Source organism: Micropterus salmoides, unplaced genomic scaffold (genome assembly GCF_014851395.1).
Source record: "Micropterus salmoides isolate LMB-PRFRI ecotype aquatic unplaced genomic scaffold, ASM1485139v1 Ms_hic_scaffold_5, whole genome shotgun sequence".
NCBI classification, from domain to species: domain Eukaryota; kingdom Metazoa; phylum Chordata; class Actinopteri; order Centrarchiformes; family Centrarchidae; genus Micropterus; species Micropterus salmoides.
The window spans coordinates 4,099,712-4,121,285 of NW_024044237.1; the positions used below are offsets into that span (position 1 = coordinate 4,099,712).

General features: G+C 42.7%; 2 protein-coding genes across 2 annotated transcripts; one reads left to right on the forward strand and one right to left on the reverse strand.

The window, feature by feature from the left end:
• Nucleotides 1–349: 349 nt before the first annotated feature.
• naa15a (N-alpha-acetyltransferase 15, NatA auxiliary subunit a) lies at nucleotides 350–17,887 on the reverse strand. The gene is made up of 20 exons (XM_038698773.1): nucleotides 17,682–17,887; nucleotides 16,487–16,571; nucleotides 13,384–13,488; nucleotides 12,986–13,143; nucleotides 12,607–12,741; nucleotides 12,103–12,256; nucleotides 11,798–11,917; nucleotides 10,712–10,807; nucleotides 10,086–10,192; nucleotides 9,908–9,980; nucleotides 9,629–9,798; nucleotides 9,345–9,497; nucleotides 6,946–7,074; nucleotides 6,003–6,216; nucleotides 3,959–4,152; nucleotides 3,738–3,846; nucleotides 3,553–3,651; nucleotides 3,206–3,349; nucleotides 1,138–1,235; nucleotides 350–1,026 (listed from the first exon to the last, which is right to left on the reverse strand). The coding sequence occupies exons 1-20, from the start codon at nucleotides 17,733–17,735 to the stop codon at nucleotides 817–819; spliced, it is 2,607 nt and encodes an 868-aa protein (XP_038554701.1). The 5' UTR covers nucleotides 17,736–17,887; the 3' UTR covers nucleotides 350–816.
• Nucleotides 16,975–20,532, forward strand: ndufc1 (NADH:ubiquinone oxidoreductase subunit C1). The gene is made up of 5 exons (XM_038698790.1): nucleotides 16,975–16,999; nucleotides 18,638–18,750; nucleotides 19,335–19,438; nucleotides 20,249–20,324; nucleotides 20,412–20,532. The coding sequence occupies exons 2-4, from the start codon at nucleotides 18,705–18,707 to the stop codon at nucleotides 20,306–20,308; spliced, it is 210 nt and encodes a 69-aa protein (XP_038554718.1). The 5' UTR covers nucleotides 16,975–16,999; nucleotides 18,638–18,704; the 3' UTR covers nucleotides 20,309–20,324; nucleotides 20,412–20,532.
• The last annotated feature ends 1,042 nt before the right edge of the window (nucleotides 20,533–21,574 follow it).

Consider the following 21,574-nt stretch of genomic DNA (forward strand, 5'->3'; position numbering starts at 1 on the left):
TGGAAACACAAACGCTTTCATACTGTGTAGGAACCCTGTGAAGACGTCTCAGTCCTGCAAACCACTACAAGGCTGCAGTCCAGCAGCGCCCCCTGCTGGATGAGCCAGCTGCTCTCAGGAGAACTGGGACACAGGTGGACACTGCTGATTCCCCATGCAACAAATATTCTGTCGTAGCTGCACTGCGGCTCAGGTGTTCAGGTCATGTCTTCTTCAGGGTCAAACAGAAGAGGAGCAAACACACAGGGATCAGTATGAAGTTTTCCTGTCTGGTCTGTTTTTTTTGGCAAACAGCAGTTCACACTCTGAACACTCCCTCAACACCACCACCACTATCACAATGGTACCGTTTGGTTTTGCAAACATTGTTTTATTAATCCATGTGTCAGTTTGTAATATATAAATTACTTTTAAAAACGTGAGAAGCAGATGCACCTTCAAGAAGGACATGGCATGAAAACACAGGAGTTATAGAAAACCTAGACTGTGTTTACAGAAGCCATCTCAGCCAGCCAATGTCCACTTTTCCCAAAATCCTTTTGCCTCCCCATATTGTATTTATCTGTTTTTTTACAAGTACAGAACAACTGTGGACAGGGCCTTTTTTATTGTTTAAAAAAGTTAAATGGGCATCGCCTTCCTCCAGGTGCCAGCTCCCTTTCCTGTGGCGCTCAGTCCAACCAGATCAGTGCAATGTGGGGGCGACTCACAGCAGCCATAGCCCAGGGACCGGAGGGGGGGTTGGGGAAATGGGTGTGTTGGCGGACTAAGGCGTCTGGCGGCGTGTCGCACCTCCCCCTCCATTCTTGTCAGAGCTCACATTTCGTTTGCCATGTCGTCGTGCTCTCCCGCCGAAAGGTCGCCGTTGGCACTGATTGTGGTGCTGTTGTCTTGGTAACCGGGAGGCATGAAGGCCAGACTATAGGGGTAGATCTTGTGGCAGACGGCTCGATAAGCCTCAGCAGCCTTCTGCTGGCCCTCGCCCAGCTGCCCGTCACGCAAAGCCTCCAGCACCTCAGTACAGATCTGCAACACCAACACACACAGTGTATCTGAGTGATTGTGGACACGTTCTAGACAAAGACCACGGGGGTGTGTGATGTCTGGTTCTGCAGTTGTTGCTAAATCACCACATACCTGGATGCTTCTCCCGGACAGTGACTCATCCAGGGCTGTAGCTATCTCACAGGCCATCTTATCAGAGGAAGGCTCCAGGTAGACCATCATCTTAGCAGCTGGGAACACCAGAGACACACCTTGTTTCAAAACAACTGCTCCTTTCAGACATGCACCTCGTTACACAACTGTTCACGTTGGTCTCAGCAGCCACTTTTACAGAAAAGTCAACAGCAGCAATTTTACTAGGTGGGCCCTACTAGCATTTCTTTAACACCTTCACCACAGTGAAAATAATTGCTGTCATGTTAGTGTAAAGGCTGCTGCAGCGCAAGGGTAAATACACAAGTGTTGCTCTGTGTTCATAAAAAGAAAAGGCAAACAATATCAATTCAATATCAGTGCAGCAGAAACACCGATACATATATCACAGTATGATTATTAAATTTGCTGCCAACTAATTTAATAAAATCGATTTTTGTCGACTACCTTAGTTGCTGTTACGATTACTTGTAGCACCCCTACTATTCATTAGTCTCTGTATCCTAAACTGTTCACTTCCCGCTAAATAAGGTGTCCCACAAGGATCGGTTCTGGGTCCTCTGCTTTTTATCATCTATATAAACAATGTCTGCAATAAGATTAAACATTCACAGTATTATCAGTATACTGATGATACAATTTCGCGTTCTTGTGCCCCCACACCTGAAATTACCTGTGCAAATTTGCAGTTAGACGGTTTGCTCTATTTCACCTGAAACTACTTTTAAATGCACAAAAGACTAAGGCGATGATATTTGCTCCTAGTAATACTAAGGTCCGAGATGTCGCCATTAACACCCTGCAATATGTAACCATTAAGAGTATCTGGCTGGATAAAAGCTTTACCTTTCAAAAACACATTGAAGCTCTTGCAAAAACACTTAAATTTACACTTAAATTTACCCTGGCCCTTTTATATAGATTAAAATCTTTGTTTTTTTAGATCTACACGTATAAAAACTTGCTGCAGGATTTTCATTCATCAATATGCATGTCCATCTACATTGTCAAAGCTAGACCCTCTTTATCATGCGGCTCTCAGGTTCATTACAAATGCTGGCTATCAGACGCATCACTGCACCCTTTACAGAATGGTAAATTATGGCCAATTTACCAATTTACACTTAGCACACGCAGGATGCTACACACTGGTACATTTTCATTTAAAACGCCATTATTGGTCTTTTGCCTTCTTACATCTGTTGAAAGTTTTCTCCCATGCAAAGCACATATAATTTAAGATCTGTTGCTGGACTGCTTTGCAAAGTACCCAACATGAGGACAAAACTGGCCAAGAGGAGTCTGTCTTACTACGGCTCTCGTCCTGGATCTCCAGTCTCACCTTAAGATTGGCATACCAATTTCTATAGCTGCATTCAAAAAAAAGAATATCCGACAGTCTAACATGCACTCGTTTTAAAAATTTTTTGACCAATTGTACTTACATATCTACATTTGATCTCCTCATTCACTTTCATTTATGCATTTATTACTCATTGTATTTTGGCTATGTAAATATTTTTACAAATTGTGTTAATTCGCATCACTGTATTTTAATCTTGTATTGTGTAGTGTAATGTATTTCAACTTATGGTTGAAAAATTGTTTATTTGTGATATACAGGACTTCCTTGTAAAAGAGACTGTGTCTCCACGGGACTTTCCTGCAAAAATACTGAGACAAAACTGAAGCTTATTGTTGACCCTTTTGTGCATGCCAGCTGACAATTGCATGCGTGTTGCCGTTTCTTGTGAGCAGCCGCTAACTGTGGCAGACGTTGCACAGTATATACTGTGAGTTTTTCAAAGCATGGTAATCAAAAATTTGTACGGAATAATTAGCTGTTGGGAATTTTACCATGCTCTATCATTACACCGGTAACCGCTTAATCCCGCATACATCATTCTGCACAGCAACGTCAGCAACGTCTGAGTGAAGCAGCAATTAGACAAAGATAGTTGTGAGTGGAGTTGGACTTTAACAGAGATGATGATCTGAGTGTCAGTGTGTGTGTGTGTGTGTGTGTGAGTGTGTGCGTGTTGCGTACCAGCCAGTCGGTGTGGGATAGAGTTGGAGTGTTGGCTCAGGTAGTTTTTGTTGAAGCTCTGAGGGTTGCTCTCCCCAAACAGCCTGGAGATCTCCTGCTTCAACACCGTCCTCACTGCCTCCGCCAGGTCCGCACTCTCACTCACTATACACACAAAAAATATAAGCTTTAAAAATCTTAACCCAAACTGAGCCAAGTCAACCTACTGAGAAAGTGAATCCAAGTTAGACGGACAGTGTGTGGTTTCAGTCTATTGAACCCACGATACGGCACTCCTGACTGAAAGCGGTTTCACACCTGCCCCGGTACTACGCAGCAAACATCAGCTCAGTGTGGGTGATACTGACCTCCTTTGAAGAAGCGCACTAGACACTGGTGCAGCCAGGGGTTGGGAGGGTCTATGGCTACAGCCCTCTTTACGGACTGCAGCATCAGCAGGTACTTCTCTGCAGGAATGAAACAGAACAGAGGGAACTGTTGAAACCAGTGTGTGAAACGTGGTTAAAGTGCATGCTAACGGCATCAGTCTGACCTTTCCTGAAGTAGATCTCAAAGGCCAGCAGGTGAGTCTCGATGTTGTTGCGGACCAGGTTCTTCAGAGGGATCAGGAACTTCACAGCTTCTTCCAGAGGATTCTCCGGCTGGTAAAAGAAGCGAACCAGGTCCCGTTACTAATCTGTAAGAATTCTACCCCTCACAGCACAGCTGCAAACCCTTCTGGCGCGCTGAAAGAGCTGCTAAGTGTGAGCCCACCTTGGCAAGTTTGTCTGGTATTAGCTCCTCTTTCGGCCCTCCTATCTCCTCGTCGTCATCCTCCTTCTTCTTCTTCTGGTTCTTTAGCTGTTTCTCCTTCTCTGCATTCTTCTTCTCCTCTTCTAATTGGGCCTTCTTCTGGGCTCTGCGCTGTTTGTTACGCAGTTTCTTTAACTCCTTGTCTGTCAGGTTCTCTGCAGAGCAAAACGGTAAACAGTGTTTTTACTGTTGCAGGAAAGAAGGAACAACAGGAACTAAAGCAGGAACTAGAAAGTCCCTTTTGCTCTCTCTCTCCTCTTTTCTGCCACCTCTCTATTTTCAGCTATCTTATAAAAGCATACAATGCTCAGCAACAAAAAAATCATTTTCACACATGAGGAAAGAACTGTGCACAATCATAATTGGACACGTCGTGTTTGCTGTTATATGACTCTGATGACAGGAGACCTGCAGAAGTGGAACAGGAGACTGAAAAGACCACACGTGTTGCCTGGCTGAATGTTTAATGGTTATTTATTTCTGCTTTACTTAGCGCAGCTGTTTTAGACTCGTCAGGAAGCCGACCACAAAGCTTTGCTTTCATCGTAAACCACTACAGGAAATGCACCCCTCGTCCTAATACTGAGACTAGTGAAACCAGTGCTTCTGTAATTGTTGCATCCTTAATCACGATTATTATGTTGGTACGATTAGTGTCAGAGAAATAATCACGGTTTCATGATTATTATGTATTAATTTCACAACACTAGTAATTACTTAAGTTCATTTTTAATACTTAATTACATTAACAAGTATACATCTATAATAATTAAGTATTATTATTAATCAATTATTATTATTAATTAATAATAATAATAATAATAATAATAATAATGATAGCAGCTGGAAGCTGGTCAGTGTAAAAGTTTTACCGCGGCCAAACTCAAGGTCGCCAAGTGATGCAGTGCACGTTGCTCGACGCAGCAACAAACCAAGCCATTGAAAATAATGGGCCTCATATCGCAGCGGTGCTGACGAGCTCGACTCTCACCGCTACGGCATCGATTGTAAGTGACACATTTATATTTAATTCCCTACCAACCTGCCACGTTATGTAACTCCGTTATTATTTATTACCTGCATATGCGCGTGCAAAGCTGGGTGGTGATCCTGCAGGTGTAGCATCAAATTTGATGTAGTTATTCGCTCCTTTAGCAGCAACCTCAAGCTTTTTTTAACAGGTGATCCGTCAACCTCAGTAGTGTCCTGGTCAGTCTTGGTGTACCCAAGACTGACGTGCTACTTAAGAGTCCCACACTGCCGACTTCAGTCCTTTCTTGGTTGAACTATAGCTTCACAGTTTGGTCCCTCAATTTGGCCAGAGTTTAGCCGGTGTGCAGCAGCCTCCATGTCTCTGATCAGAACTGCAGTTTAAGCTGCTGCACCGCTCATGCAACTTTGTTTTGTGCAAGCTGCAACAGTTTTTTGCAACAGAAACACTCGGTGTAGCGTAGCATTTACGATTAATTAACCATGATGTTTTAAAGCGCTGTTAATAGTGAAACCCGGTAAACAGCCGCTACCTGTGCACTACACACTTTCTACCAAATAAGGAATCTAGACAGTTTTGCAATTTTTTACAGTTTAAATTCAATTTAAATAGAGCAGCTAAAACTAAAGTATTATAGTAAGTAGAAGTAAATACAGGGGTTTATTTCATAGGCATTTTCCTGTACATGGGGATAAGCTCAGGTGTTACCACTGAAAGACTACCCTAATGTGTGGTATCATAGTTGCAGTTCTCATATATTTGGTAGGAGGACATATATTATAAGTCATGCAGCAACACTATGCCCGGCTGATATGAAGATGCCTCGTGACAATCAGCATGTTCTAGGGGTCTCTGAGAACACCTGATGAGGCGAGAGCTAAACTAAGAAAAATCATATTTACACAAATCACATTTGACAAACTAATTACTAAACGTTTAACTTCGTTGATCGAAAGGAGGATCTCATTTGAGAGGTATTACTCGACACACACACACACACACACACAGTCTGACCGGTGTCTGCCTGGCTCTCCTTGCTGTCGTCAGTCAGAGGCTTGTCGTGCAGGGCCAGGTAGATCTGGATGGCGGTTCGAGCAGCTTTGTAGTAGAATGGATGCTGCCGCAGGACGTCCTCCAACTTCAGCAGGTCCACGTAGGAGCGCAACGTCATCTTCCTCATGCAGTAGGTGTGGAAGTCAAACTGGTCGTCTGTGATCTCCACAAAATGCTGATGGGGGGGAGGGGGGACTGTGTTTAGATCAGCTGATGTTTAAAGAATGAATGAGGTACGCTGAGACAGGTAGGTGTGGAAGTCAGACTCATCTGATAAGGACAGGTAGAATGTTTTTTAACATGTCCTCTTCTGGGCTGGCTAATGAGTCTGGATTAACGAAGTACGACCAGTTACACATTCTGGACTTGTGGTTGATGTTACCATGGTAGCTATTATCTGTGTGATTATACTGAATTCAGATTCGTTATTTCTTTAAGACAGCTATGAGAATAAATGTGTGAAATTTGATAAGATTCAATTTAGCGTCCAGCCCCAGGACACAATGCCAAAACTTTTTGGGTGGAACGTGCACTGAATGTCTGGTCCTCGTGTGCTACAATGTAGGCTGTAATTAGTGAGACTGTAAATGTTACGGTTCACAGGGAGTAGTTTGGGATGAGTCACCACTAACACATTCGGACTGGAGCATCAATGACCCCATTTACACTTTGTTGTCTTGGGTAGATCGCATAGCTTTCTAATCTAAAAATAAAAACTAAGTAAATTTGATGTCTAAGAAGTACTTGCCAGTTTGAAACTCTGAAATGTTACAGGAGGTCCAGGAAGCTGTTGTAACGTTTATCTGATCCCTGATCTGTTCAAGCACTGAGTCCTCAGTGTGGGTTGTTGTCTCGCTCCTAGTTTATAAATAAGATTTAGCGGACGACAGCTGCAGAAGCTTACCCTCTCAATCTCGTGGCACTTCTTCAGGGCCTCTCCAAACTTGTTCATGGCCTTGTAGGCCAGGGCGCACTCTGTCTGGAACCACATGCACTGCATCTCATTCAGGTTCTCCACTGCAGACGTCCCCTCCTGAAACCACACACACTTTCATTATCACATTGTACAGCCAAAGACCAGCAGAAACACGGGAGACGTTACTGCAGCTGTTAGTGCTGCATCATGACAGAGTGGCACCATGACAGAAAGAGAGGGGGAATGGTTTGATGCAAACATAGAGGCCGCGAAACATCTCGCTAAAGCAAAGTGGTGCAGGACTGAAATGAGAGGCAGTCAAGCAAACGTTGAGTCAGGTGGATAACATTTTGTGTCAAAGGTGAGGATACACAAAGGGTTTTCCCCTGGACAGCAACCTGCAGGAAGATTCTGAGGCACTAACTAAAGACCCGTTTGTCAAACCTCAGTGAGCTGACAAGCCATGCCCGTCACACTGGACTAAATATTCATTTTAAATTCAGTTTTGTAGTATTATATAAATTTGAGTTGATTTCCGTCAAATATTTAACATTATTAATTCAGATTATACATCTTAATTAGAGCCCGACTGACTGGCATCGGTGTCAGCTGATAAATGACAATTAAGAAGCGTGTTGTCGTTCCATACTTTGTCCACCAGAGGGCACTCTGTAACTCACCTGTTGGCAACACAGGTGTTTGGAAAATCCACCACAGAACACATCAGCTGTACTTTAGTTCAAAGTACTATTTATAACAATAAGAGAGTTTATTTTAAAACTGAACTGTGTCTTGTTATCTTGGTGAGGTCTCATAACTACACATACAACTGTTAGGGAGAATCTTTGGTTACTTTATGTTTGTGTGGATGGAGAAAAAAAAAAAAAAACAATATTGGCCAGTTTATCAGAATATGGGATTTAAAAATGCTAAAACTGAAAAAACTAGAACTGTAGGTTATCTATTTTCACATGACTATTTAACATAACATTTTAAGGTCAATATACATCTGTGTTTGAATTATTCATTATTTTGTCATTATTTTCATTATATTCACATTTTCTGTCTACTGTCTAATCATGTATGTACTGTGGCTGTTTGTGCTTTGTACTGTTTCTATGTTTAAAAGCAATAAAAAGTACAAAAAAAACAAAAACGCTCAAATATCAAAATCAGAACCATCCTTATAAACCTCATGTTGGTTGCCTCTAATCTTAATCTTCTTTACTCCAACAAGCGTTTATCCCCTCTCTGTAAATGCCTCCTACAACAGGGTTAGAATGGCTTTGTGATTTTGTTTATGCTTTACTGAAAGTTTAAGAAACAATTACTGATATGGCAAGTCTGTTTAAAATCCCTTGTTCATGCTACTTTAAGAGTACTGCACTGATTTAGGATTACACTCCTAAAACATTGCCCAACTTATGATGGACAGTAAAAATGCCCCAGCCGACGCTGACTCAAGTGACGTCACTCGAGGACCTTTATCAGACTTCACAGCTCCCACTGGAGACACTGATGGCATCTTACAACTTTTTACTCATGCAGTAGAACTCCCCAGCTAGGGTTGGGCCGATAGACAACGCCATTGTCCATCTGCGATGGCTGACAGACATCACAACGTCCATTTTCTCCATCAGCAGTATGTTAGAGAGAGAGATCATTGCTTATTACGTGATTCAACATTTCCCTCTCTCACACACACATGCCAACGCACAAACACACACACAGCAGTCCACTACTTGCCCCAGATGTCTGTGATATTGCAACAGGGTGTAGGCCACACGCACACTAGGCAATCCGTTAAGTTTCAATCGGCTGAAAAATGCCATCAAAGACTATTGCTCAAGGAGAGACCGCAATTCTGCCCTTTATGGTAATATTGAAGTGTTTTTATTTTACGCACTGCTTGTCGCCAGCACACAGTAGCAAGCATATTATCATTTGTAGCGCTAAGTAATACAGTAGGCTACAATACAAATGAGTTGACCTGTTCGTTCAAAATTGTCCGCACGCTAGTGGCTGATGGTGGAGAAGTGCAGCCATCCTGTCAGTCATGTGATGCGCAGCGTAGTTCATTAGGAAAGGGTGTTCATTTAAGTCTGTTTAACTTGTTTAATGTAAGTAACAGTAGGTCCTAATTACAATGAAAAATACATTCTTTGTGATTCAAAATAATGGTTGTTGATAAATGAATTAGTGACCCCCGCAGATGCATGATTTTACTGCTTCCATTGGAGCTCAGACCCTCCTTATGGCAGCAGAGCTCCCACTGGCTCCCACGTAACTCGAACCCTGGCTCTGCTGTTGAGTGCTGCTATACAACAGGAGGCTATGGTGGATGGATATAAGTCTCAGATTACTTTATATTACTTCCTGTCTCTTACCCGTGTGAACTTGGAGCACATCTCCTCTGCTTCTTTGATGAGGCCAGCCTTCAGCATGTACTTGGCACACTTGGAGTTGATGAAGCGGTCAGCGGTGTCCAGGGCCTGAGCCTCGTCCATCCACCGAGCCGCTTCCTTTATGTTGCCTGCGTGCTGCAGGGCAGAGGAGGTGTGGAAGAAGACCAGAGTGAATACTCGTTAGAAACGTAAAGGCCCAACATCAGCGAAAATGACGTACACTATGCCAGCCTGTTTACTCTGTACGTGTAGAGTTCACACTAAACCTTGCAGATCTTGGCCTTGATGAGGAAGAGCTCGATGAGCGTGGGCGTGCTGTCGATGGCGGTGTTGATGTACTCCAAAGCGAGGGTGGGCTGGTCTACAAAATCAAAATGCTGCGCCAGGAAATACTGTACCCACAGCAGGGTGGTGGGGGGCTCCTCCTTCCCATCATCTGCACACAGTTTCCATCACTCACACTGACTGATTCAGATGGTTTCGAATTGCAAATAAATCAAAATCAAACAAATAAACTGAGGCCAATGAGAAGGAAAAACACTCACCATTTTCATTAAACATTCGACAGCATTTTAAACAGGTTTCATAGCCAAGTACTAATTCTTCAATGATCGTAACCTGCGTGGGGAGAAAACAAGTTCAAAACAAGTTTTTTTTATTTCAGACCAGGAACAATGAGAATTTAAATGTGGGAGCTGATATGTTAAATGCCTCCCTGCTCACCTTTTCTTTGTCAGTGTAGAGTGATTTGAGGGTAGTGAAGACGGGTGGGCAGCCTTTACTGAAGTTCATCCTCAGGTAGGTGTCCAGACATTCACGAAACTTCTCCCCTGGCCAGCACAACAAACAGTAAAAGGTACAGTAAAGTGAGATTTGTACTGCAACAGAGTGACAACATATAGGGTCTGATCCAGAGTTGCAACGTGTTGACTGGCCCAGCTGTCCACATAAAATCCAGGGCAGGATCACTGCTGTTCATCAGCTGTGGTCACCTCAAGGTAATTTCATGTGTTAGTCAACGAGCAAAATGAAACTGTTACCTGTTATCTGTACACTCCGCCAAAGGTGAATTGTTCCCGAATTTTTTTTTCTTCTATATATTAATTTCTTTATAATAATATTTCTAGGGCTGCAGCTAATGATTATTTTAGTAATGGAGTATTCTACAGATTATTTAATCGATTAAGAAGTACCTATGCTTGGCGGCGGTGGCGGTAATGCGTTTACTTGACCAGCCCATATATAAATCAAGAAAAGGCTGTGCTTAAGTATTAGCAGAAAACAGAAGCTCTAGAGAGCCAGGACATTTTGGTTTGACTGTGTGGTGCTGCAGGCTGCACTGTGTTCACCTGTGAGGAAATTAAGAGGCAGTCTTCGGGGAACCAGGCCCTTAGGAAACTTCACCCAGGAGTCCTCATAAATCTTCTGTCGCTCTTCTTTACTCCCTGGAGAAAAACACACACACACACACACAGATCAGAAAACCTCACCATTACCCACTAATACTGCAGTCTACTTTGGCCTCCCACACTGAATTATTATATCTTCCAACTAAGCAGGGCTGGGCAATAAAACAATAACAAATATTTAATAAATCAATAAATCTGAGAAAAAAAGAAAAGAAAAATCAACCTTTAAACTTGGAAGAAATAATGATTTGACATTTATCGTGATAATGATCGATGTCCAATGATAGCACAATAAAAATAATTCCCTAACATTTTTGGCCATATCGCCCAGCCCTTCAACAAAGGTAGACATGTTCTTACCAAAATCAGCGCTGGAATATATGTTTCTCAAAGACCGAGTCACGGTTATATCTGCAAGTACATCCAGGATGTACGGCAGATCTTGGTAGAAATAATGCCGGTTAAAAAAAGGAAGAGGCATTTTGTCGGTCACAAGGTACTGTCTATCACTGCATAGTAAATTTGGTATTCTAAATGACAGATGAGGAACATAGGCAGCAAAGTTTCTGAAGAAACCCTCTCTTTGTTACTGTCCTTCCACGGCAGCACAGAGAAACAGTCTGTGGAGACACAAGTAGGGATCTCGTACAAAAGCGGCTGTATTTTTATTAAGTCAGAGTGCTGAAGCCTCTGCAGAGAAACTTTGGGGTGCATTTTTGTGCTGAACAAAGGCTGTGGATTGTTTCACTCCTCTGCTCCACTGGAAGGGATCTCTTAATGGCCAGTATGAAGCAGGCCATAACTGTCGGTAAGGCGTATTGAAGAAAAAACAACAGTGATGACACTGAGTATTTATAACATATATAACATATAATATATTTATAACCGAAAAATATCAACAGATCAGACAAACTGCAGAAGCAGAAGCTGACTGCCCGACTCACTGAGAACTTTGATTCTGGTACAGCTCTAATAAATAACTCCAGTCTAACTATGTGAAGGTGTGGGCCTGAGGATGGTGTTCACCTGGCTTTAAGGCCTTTTCCAGGCCCTGATAGTAGGCCCAGTTCTCAGGGTTCCTCTCCTGGAGTCTCCGGTAGACCTCAGAAGCTTCTTCAGGCCTCTCCAGCTTCAACAGCAGCTCTCCTACACACACACACACACACCAGGGTGCCAATTTAAATTCGGTTAGCTCAAAACAGCTGAAGTGCTCTGTAAACAGTAGCAGGTGAGCGTTCTGTCCACAGAAAGCTGGAGAACTGACCGAACCTTTTCACCACCTCTACCTAAACACATGAACCTATTCCACAGCAAGGACAGCGCCGACCCACCTCTCGTCTCCTCTACGGCCAGCTTGTCACAGATCTGTTTCTCGTAGTTGTTGAGGTGATCGAGGGCCTCCTTGTACAGGCCAGCCTCCCTCAGGACCTGGTTCTGATAAAGCAGCAGCTCACTGTACTCGTAGTCCACCTTATCTGGAGACGTCTGAGAATGCGCACATACGGGAGAAAAGCATATAAACACAGGTGGAGCTCTTGCTGGTTTCTCCAAAGTGACCTACCCCAGCTTCAAGACAGCAGGAATCAAACACTGGATTCAATCAAACCATGAAAAAAAAGGATGAAATGCACGTTATATGTTATCTTGCCAACAGAGTCTATTTCAGACCGCATCCTGTCAGTCTGGAACGATGAGTCCAGTTACAAAAGAGCACAGTGAAACCTCCTGTGATGTTTAAATGGTGCTTTAGTCTTGTTGTAGCGGAGCTTATATTTGCCTTTAGATACGTTTAAAGAAATCTTTACAGCGCTGTTGATTAGACAGCTTTGTCCTACCTGCTGTGTTTTACGGAACTCCTCAACAATCTTGGCAGCCATCTCAAAGTCCTCTAACAGGTGATAGGCTACAGCGTATCCGATCCACGAGGCCCGCTGGGCCGGACGGAGCTGCAGCAGCTGGTACCGAGTCTCCTGGAGAAGGAGACCATGACAGCACACACACACACACACAACTGTAAGCAGTAATATTTAAGCTGAATTATCCTGTCCACCACTGACTTGTCTATCTCCACCATCACTTCACACATCACAGCAGGATGGGAAACTGTCTGACCCCAACCCCCTTCCTCCCTCGTCACACTGTGTCCCTCCATCCAGACCTTATTTCTGGGCGGCTCTATTTTTAAACCCATCTGTTCTCTCTGGCGACCCTCACCCTGTATCCCTCCAGATCTCTCATTTGGATCTGCAGCAGGGAGAGGTCACGCAGGATCTGCAGGTTGTCCTTGTCCCACTTCAGAGCGTTGCGGTAACACTTGATGGCCTCGTCGTATTTCTTGTCCGAGCGCTGCAGCAGGCCATACACATGCCAGCCTGGAGGATGAGCCAGTTGAGGAAGCAAAACCCGCATGGACACACTACCCAGGTGTTTGTGTCAGGTGTTTTCCAAATGTAACAAACACACATCCACTAAATGAAAAGACTGGTTTATATCCTCAACAAAAGAGCAGCCAAGCAGAAAAAGTTCAAAAGCAAGTTCTGGAGGGTGCTGCAGAGTGTATGCTGTTGTGTAAGATGAAATGTGTGCCCCCCGCGGGCGGGATGAAAGGATACAGACGTGGCTCTTGAGGTCGTTGCGTAGGCCTCGTCTCACCAGCTCGTAGGCCTCCTCCTTCTTGCCCAGACAGTTGAGGGTTAAACCCTTCATGGCCAGTGTCTCTGGAGCACAAACAGGAGGAGCGGGGTTACACTGACCCTGTTTACCAACTAGGGCTGCACAATATATCATTTCTGCATCGTCATCACAATGTGCCCATGCGCAATAGTCACATCGCAGAACAGTGCAATGTCAAGAAAGTCAAATTAACTCAACCACCAACTTTTTCGCTACTTGATACAAAAGGAAAACTCGCACGGTTCTCATTTTCCATGTCTAATCTACATAGTAGTCTGACTCAGATTTAAGGGTTCTGAGATATCCAGAGTTTGTTGCTAGTGAGTGACAAGCAGACTCTGCATGCACAGCAAGCCACCAATCACAATATTGTTCTTGATCAGTTTATCAAACTAAGAAAGCAGGCCCCGCCCCCGTTAGCTGTCGACAACAACAAAAATAACTGAGGAACAGGAAAAAACCACCGAAACAGTGGATATGGTTGAAAAAAAAAAAAAAAAGCATTTTGTAAACCACTCAGGGGGCTGGGTGTATAGCTGCTCTTTTTCTTTATTATTTTGTATTTTGTATTTATTATCTCATACTATACACAATACTAATAAAATACTAACTTACAGGATCAGTTTAAGTTGTTTGTTTATGTTTTTTGAAAAATGAATATCAATATATAGCAGCTGTGTTTTTTTTAGCTCTAAAATATCAGTAGTAGACAGTAGACAGTAGTCCCAGTCACCTTCAGCCTTGAGCTGGGATAGGACAGTTCAGCAATGCACAGAGCCAATAAAAACTCTTCACAGCCTGTCAAAATCCCTACCGTTTGTCTCACTACACCCTGGAAATGAAAAGTACGTACATCAAACTTTATTTCCAGCTGTATTTAGACATTATAAACCTCAACATCAAAGTGAATTTTTTTTATAATTCACAACAATTAGCGCAATTTTATTGGTAAAACACCAGGTCTGGATAAGTGATCAGCCCCCTACATTAACCATTATAAACCGGTTCAGGTAAAATCAATCACCTTCCAGATCACACACCAGGATAACTGGGCCCCACCAGACAATAATTGCAGTGGTTTTGATTACTTCAGAATAAAACCAGCTGTACTTTCAGGAATCCACTTCTAGTAGTACCTGATAACTCCAAGAATACACCATGGTTACAAAGGTGCTTTCAGGGGGCTTCAGGATAAAGTTGTGGAAAGGCACAAGTTAGGAGAAGACTACAAAAATCTCTCTTTAACTGTCCCTCAGAGTACCTTTCAGAGCGTTACTAACAAGTGGACTGTGTACGGCATCACCAACACCATGCCTACATCAGGTCCTTACAAACTAGGTGTTGGGATGAAATCCTCAGAGCCAGTGTCAAGCCCCACCCACACTACAGCATTTTGGTTCTAAAAAACGGCGAAAACAAACACCTAAAAAGGAGAAGTGTGGAAATGGCGGCGACCCTGTATTCGTTTTAAAACTCCAGGTAGTGTTTTTGTGCCGACCGGACTTTAGAAACGATAACGAAGACGCTCACGTTTGGCTCTCTGATTGGGTCTTATAAGTCATACAAAGCAGAAACATGATGCTACTGACAGATGCTACTGACAGAGTTTTTGATTTGGTATTTTTATTAAAATATTTCGTACCGTGCAAATAACACTTACAGCCTACACTTGTACTGTGCATGTCGCTGTATTTACTTTGTGACGACTTCCAGTCTGTCACAGCCGCTTTTAACTCCCGTATTACATTCAGTAACAGCCCCCAGCTCGTTATTAAAAAAAAAAATCTGCTGTGGTTCTTTGTCTCCATTTCTTTATTCTTTCATTGAATCTTCTGTAACTACGGAACAGACCATCTGCTTCATGTTTACACCAGCACACGCAAGCCCAGTGTACGTGAACGACCAACAGATGTGCGTTTAAAGTTGTTTTAATGTAGATGGAGATCACCTCTGATACGCAGCTGAAACGCTGGTGTGGACACGGACACACACACACCATATTCGTTTTAAAACTCCATTTTTAAACAAAAAAAAGTTCTTGGATGACATTGATGCCACTGACTGGCCCTCACGTTCCCCAGACCTGAATCCAGATGAGAACCTCTAGGGCGTTATGCATCATGCATCCGACGCCGCCAAGTAGCGCCATAGACTGCGTAGGAGCTCAGACCTGATCCAGGTCTGGGAGGAGATCCCTCAGGACACCATCTGGCGTCTCATCAGGAACATGCCCAGATGGGCCGTACACACTGCTGAGTCACATTATGAGTTTCCCAGATGAAAGTCACACAGGTTGGATCAGCCTGAGAACTTCATTACTTCCCCCTGAACTACACTATATGGCCAGAAGTATGAACACATCCAAACATTATAGCCATAGCTGAACAAGACCAGATGTACTCCAAAGTATGTGAATAGTACTGCCTCACACTACATTTACACTTTCAATTAGACTAAATGAAAAATCAAATCACATCCTTCCAGCCATGACAACAATCATCATATACGTCCAAAGGATCCTGCTCTGTTATGCACATAATAGATCAATTTCTAGTAAAACCATAAGCAGTGGTTCTCAAACATCTGTTCACTTTATTGATCATTTATTGAACATGTTATATTGGTATTAGAATAAGAAGATATATTTTTATACTTATTAATTAAAAAGGGGAAACTCAATATTTTCACTCTGTTATTATTTACACACATGTCAGAAAGACACACATGCACAAACAGGACCCATAGCAACACAGAGATGTCAGAGTGAGGGGACTGCCACTGGACCGGTGACCCTCCTGTTCCCAGCCTAATCCTTACAGACTGAGCTACTGGCGCCCCAAATTGAGGAAAGCCCAGTCCTAATCTCAAACCAACATAAGATTTTTCCTTGTTGCCAGGGATCCATCCATTTTACTTCACAAAGCTTGTGTAAGAACTAGTAGGTTCACCACTCAAACACAGCAGGAACAAGGTGACATGCTGTCGCTCACAGTTTCCTTCTAGTTAGGTGTGAGGGGGCAAGTCAAGTAGCTCGTGTCTTACCTCCATGCTCAGCAAACTTTGGGTTACCCAGGATCTGTTTGCAGAACTTCAGGCCGTTTCTGTACTGCTTGTGCTCGTAACATCTCTGCAACAAAAGCGAGAGCAAACTTTACATCAGGCATCTGAGGGGCCAGCAGCCGGTCATTCTCCGCTGCACTAATCCTCAGAGAGCCGGGTTAAAAGTGAATGAAAAGGACATTATTGCCAGTGTGCTGAATGCAAACGCAGTGTTCCAGTGAGCAGCAGAAATACCAGCGTCTTCCTGCTGAGAGCAGCCAAGCATCTATACACCAAACACTGCCTCCTTGGTAGAGGGCACTGAGATAAATGGAAGCAGCAGCACTTGATGATGGAGGGCTGTTGATGAGATGTAATCAGACAAGCAGCCAGACGGATGTGCCTGGCTCAGAGCCCCGCCAGCGGAAAACCTGCCAACTCCACTACAATAAGTGCACTCAAGTCCCGGACCGACAGACCTCCGGATGCCCAGGAGTAGTATTAATAGTATAAATTGTTAGTATTGTAGTCACACTGTGCAAGCTAGCTGCAGTCAATGACACAATAGTTAGACTTTACTTTTGGCGTGTTTGATAAGGGGGATTTAAATGTGACTTTAAATGATTTAGTAACCAACTCGCTCTTTTCTATCCGTGGCATGTTGTGAAGAAGAAAGTTAACTGTTACAATTCCAAATTAGTAAATGAAATTTGGCTCGAAAAGTACCCTGCAGGTGCCGGGGCTAACGTTAAGTTTACTGTGTGCTGAACTACTTTGATCGCATGTACGGGACAAATTTTGGTTAACCTTATTGACAGCGCAGCCGAATAAGTTACGTTTAGCGATGAACTAGAAAGCTACCTCAACTATCCACCTAGGTTGTGTGTGATTCTCATGTGTCAGGCAGCTTTGTCACTGATATACTTTGGATGTGTTGTAAGGCCAAAGCATAACTTAGGACACCACATGACTGGTTGCTAACCAGCTAACGTTATACTGTTTACTTAAATGCTTTGTTTCAACTTACACGTCTTAACAAAGTCGAGGTTATTACAATGCGTTTGGTGTAACGTTACTGAATATTTTGGTTAATCCACTAGCAGCTCCCTGGCTACTTGCTCTGACTGCTGCAACTAACGGCTACTTGGCAAACTAGCATTAGCCAGCAAGCTAACGCTGTCTCAGGCATTTAGCCTACCAATATTCTCTTGAAGAGAGCGTTCTCCTTCGGCGGTAGGGTGATTGAGGGCATTGTGTTGGCTTCCTATGCCTCTGTCGGTTCACACATGAATAATATCCTCCTGGAGTCAGAGATGCTGGACTGTCTCAGGCTCCTCTCTCTCACGTGTTGAAACCCAGGCCCCCTTCCGAGCAAAATGGCCGATGTGCTTCTCCTCCGGGTCAGGCTGCGCTCTGAGTCTGCGTGCCTAACACGGCCAAGGAGGGAAAAGATGCATTAGACAAAACGGTATTTTGAAAATAATGACATGACACGGTGTTTTATTTAATGATACGTCATTTACAATTCACCCGGATACGTTCCAAAATAATACAACTCTAAAATAATACGTTTTGGCTGGAGAGTGCAGGTAGTTACGCTCCTGTATCCTGTGCACTGTCTCGAAAGTCGCACACCAAATTCCATTGAAATTTCTATACATTTAGCACTGCCTTGCTTCTCGGCTAATGATCCCTCTTTGTAAAATATTGCATTAATTATATGGATATGTTGTAAAAGTAGGTAAAGTTACACAGATAACAACACATCAAGCAGCACTTCACATATAATAGGACTCTAGTATCCTCAACCAAGAAATTAATTTGGTGGAAAAAGATAGTGGGGATTTTCTTAATATAAGTTAATGATTTTTCAAAAAAAACATAATTCTGGTTACCTTAATGTAACTTAAGCCAAAATAGTTCGTCATAGGGATTTAAACATTTTCTTAATGCATGCCCTGTTACGTACATGTTCACCGAGGATTCATGTTTGATGGTAATGATGGTGACTGAATAATGAAAATACAATCGCTTCACATTTGTAATATCAAGATATTTGTTGAGTATAAAAAGACAAATGTCATTAATAACAGTTCCCAAGAGTGTCCGAGCGACTTATCGGTGTTGCTGCCATCACCTACTCTCTCCTTGCAGGAAGCTTAATCAACCGCGGAGTGGCAGGAACGCAAATCGAACGGAGCTGTCATTTCACGTTAGCTAAATGACTTTCGACCGGTTATTATCTAGAGCTGTTCATTTCAGCAAAGGTAAGATTCTGACATAAATGGTAATTAATTCACGGTCATGATATTAAAAGACATGCCTTTTATCCTGATATTTACAACGAGAATGTCGTGTTTATTTTGAAGTCTGACCTTAGCTTAGCATTCTTGTAGCCCTGCAGTCGCAAGAGCGATTATTGGATCCTCATCTAAAGTTGTGCATTTCATGGCAGTGCATATTAGTATATTCATACAGTGTTTATCAAGTTAGCAATGTAATGCAATTTTACAGTGCTTTCTGAACTTTTGCAATCATGCTGCTCACCTTTGTGGAAACCCCACATCATTTTAGTGTGGATAGGAACAATTCTTCAGTTAGCTAGACGGTCCAGTTTGTTCCACAGCCGTCTTCCACCAAAACATACAGTGGAGCGTAGAGAGCCAACTAAATTAAATACAGTATTATTGAAATGGAATACGGTCAGGCTAGGGTTCGTTCTTCTCACACTGATTTGGTAACGTTACTTCCCTTCATGGCTGTTCTGAGTACTGACTGCCAATGCCAAGACAATATTCATTTTTAATTGAAAACAGTGTGGTTCCTCAAACTCTTTTGGTATTTTTTTCAGTTGGATCCAGGTCTGTATTCACAAGCTCCAAGCCGGACACTGCTAACCCCAACTGGTTTCGAGTGGGTCTTGCCTTTGGAACATCTGCTTTCCTCTGGGCCCTGGTAAATAACACACTATTTCACACAGAACATTTTGATTACATATAATCTATATTAAAAAAAAAAGGTCAGTGTTATGGGTAAATCACTCAGGGTTTCTTTTGGCCCATTGAGTTTATCTCTCATTAGTATGAGAGGAGACTCTGTTAACCCATCATGACTGTATTACATGACTTACTGCAAGATAGTAATGAGGGAAAGTTTGAGCACACAGCACTTGGTCCACCATGCAGCACTTACTGTGTCACAAATGGCGCTTTTCCATTACCAGTACCAGCTCAACTCGCCTCGACTCGACTCTACTACACTCGGTTTGGCCCTGCTCTGTTTTCCATTGCAGATAGTACCCAGAGATAGTACCCTTCAATGTAGCTGGTCGTCATAGAGACGCCACACACAACTGCCCTGACGTAGTGTTCAATGCGACACACACACCAGCGACCCACACAGCTTTTTCTTTTTTAAGTTAAAACGTTTCAACATTCCTCAGAATTTCAAGACAGATAAGCGGTATGAAAAGCTTCCAGCTGTGTTTTCCTCTGCAGTTGTTGCTGGCCTCTGTCTGGCGCGCAATGATGATGCAGTGAATAGTGACGATCAGCAGTCTGCTGTGTTTTCACGTCAAATTTTAGTATACACACTTCTATATCATTTTGGTTTCCTTATTTTGTTGTAAAGATGCGGCAATTAAAAGCTCTCTCAAAATCCACTCATTAGTTGTTGATCTGCGGGACGTAGCTGAGTATGAAGAATGTTCTGATATAGCCAGTTGGTACATCTAAATGACCGGAGGTATCTGTCTTCCACCCGCAGCTCTTCAAGCAGCACAGCACAGATGTACATGAGTACAAAGTGAGGAATGGCCTGGAATAACCCATCACACTGGAATGTGAGTGTCTGTTTAGATGATAATAAAATGAAATATGAATAAAAGCATTTTACCATTATTATGTGATACGTTTCTTGTCCTGTGTAGGTGGTCGTCTGGACCAGTCTAAAGGAAGCACCTGTTTGTCCGCTTGTTTCTGTTCTCCGCTGTTCCTGATTCCAAACTCTGAATTCTGTGTAAAATAAAAGAAACTACCATGTGAAATATACATTAGTCATGATCATTTTGTTCACTGTTTCTTTGGTATTGGCATTGGTACTACCAGGAGTAGTTAAGCATATTTTAAATGTTTGAATTCTACTTTTTAATGAATGAACCAAATATCAGTATATAAACTTCGGTTGGTTCACATTTGCCTGAAATATAACAAAACAGGTCACTTCTTGTCAGTGTATCGCCACCAAATAACATCAACATCACTTGTCTTCTGGTACAAGTTAAATTGTACACAGCTTAGTGACCTAACATTAATAATGTACATTATGTGTTTTTGTAAACGGTTTAGCCTTCACTTTACCTAATGTAACCCCATGCATACACAGGCAGAACATGTATTGAAAACTAGTTATACGTTTCTCAGAAGGATAGGGTTTTTTTGTGAAGCGTATTCTACAAGTAAATGGACAGCTCTCTGACAGAAACAAAATACTACTGCTTTCCAAACCGTCCTCTTTGTAATGACTCTATGCATTTTTAGTTAATAAATGTGGAATTAGAAAGCAGTCTCTACCATGAAACGTATACAGAGCTGTGGCAAACATGGAGGAAAACAGTTACCTGAGTAAGTAAAATATGAAATATTTCACTTTGGTCAGTTTAGATGCTGATATAGTCCTTACTCTTCAATACCACTGCAAAACACATTTTTTGGACTGCAAACAGGGTTGACTGAATGTAATGTTAATGTTGTTTTATATAGGGTCCAATATGGTACTATGTAGTATCATTTTCACTCATTTAATTTTGTTCAACACTTTTAATACTTTATTGGAGGGGAAACTTGAGCACACATATTCTGAGATCTGAATATGAATACAAGTGGCATTTGACATTTCAAGACCAATTTACTCTTAACTAATAACCGTTAGCAGTTACTGTTCACACCGGCATTAGCGCAGTCTGTGGGACTTGCTTGTGAACCGGAGGGTCGCTGATTTCAGTCCAGCACTGACCGCTGCCGTAGGTGCCCCCGAGCAAAGCCCTGAACCTCTGCTCCACAATGGCTGCCCACTGCTCCTAATTAGGATAGG

What these genes read in the sequence shown, in the direction of transcription:
- naa15a (XM_038698773.1), bottom strand. Translation starts at nt 17,735, where the DNA reads ATGCCCTCAATCACCCTACCGCCGAAGGAGAACGCTCTCTTCAAGAGA. An exon ending in GAGATCTGGAGGGATACAGG is followed by an intron (nt 12,742 to 12,985) that starts GTGAGGGTCGCC and finishes CTCCTTCTCCAG; the next exon opens with GAGACTCGGTACCAGCTGCT. An exon ending in TCGAATGTTTAATGAAAATG is followed by an intron (nt 9,799 to 9,907) that starts GTGAGTGTTTTT and finishes AACTGTGTGCAG; the next exon opens with ATGATGGGAAGGAGGAGCCC.
- ndufc1 (XM_038698790.1), top strand. Translation starts at nt 18,705, where the DNA reads ATGACTTTCGACCGGTTATTATCTAGAGCTGTTCATTTCAGCAAAG. An exon ending in AGCTGTTCATTTCAGCAAAG is followed by an intron (nt 18,751 to 19,334) that starts GTAAGATTCTGA and finishes TATTTTTTTCAG; the next exon opens with TTGGATCCAGGTCTGTATTC. An exon ending in CTGCTTTCCTCTGGGCCCTG is followed by an intron (nt 19,439 to 20,248) that starts GTAAATAACACA and finishes TTCCACCCGCAG; the next exon opens with CTCTTCAAGCAGCACAGCAC.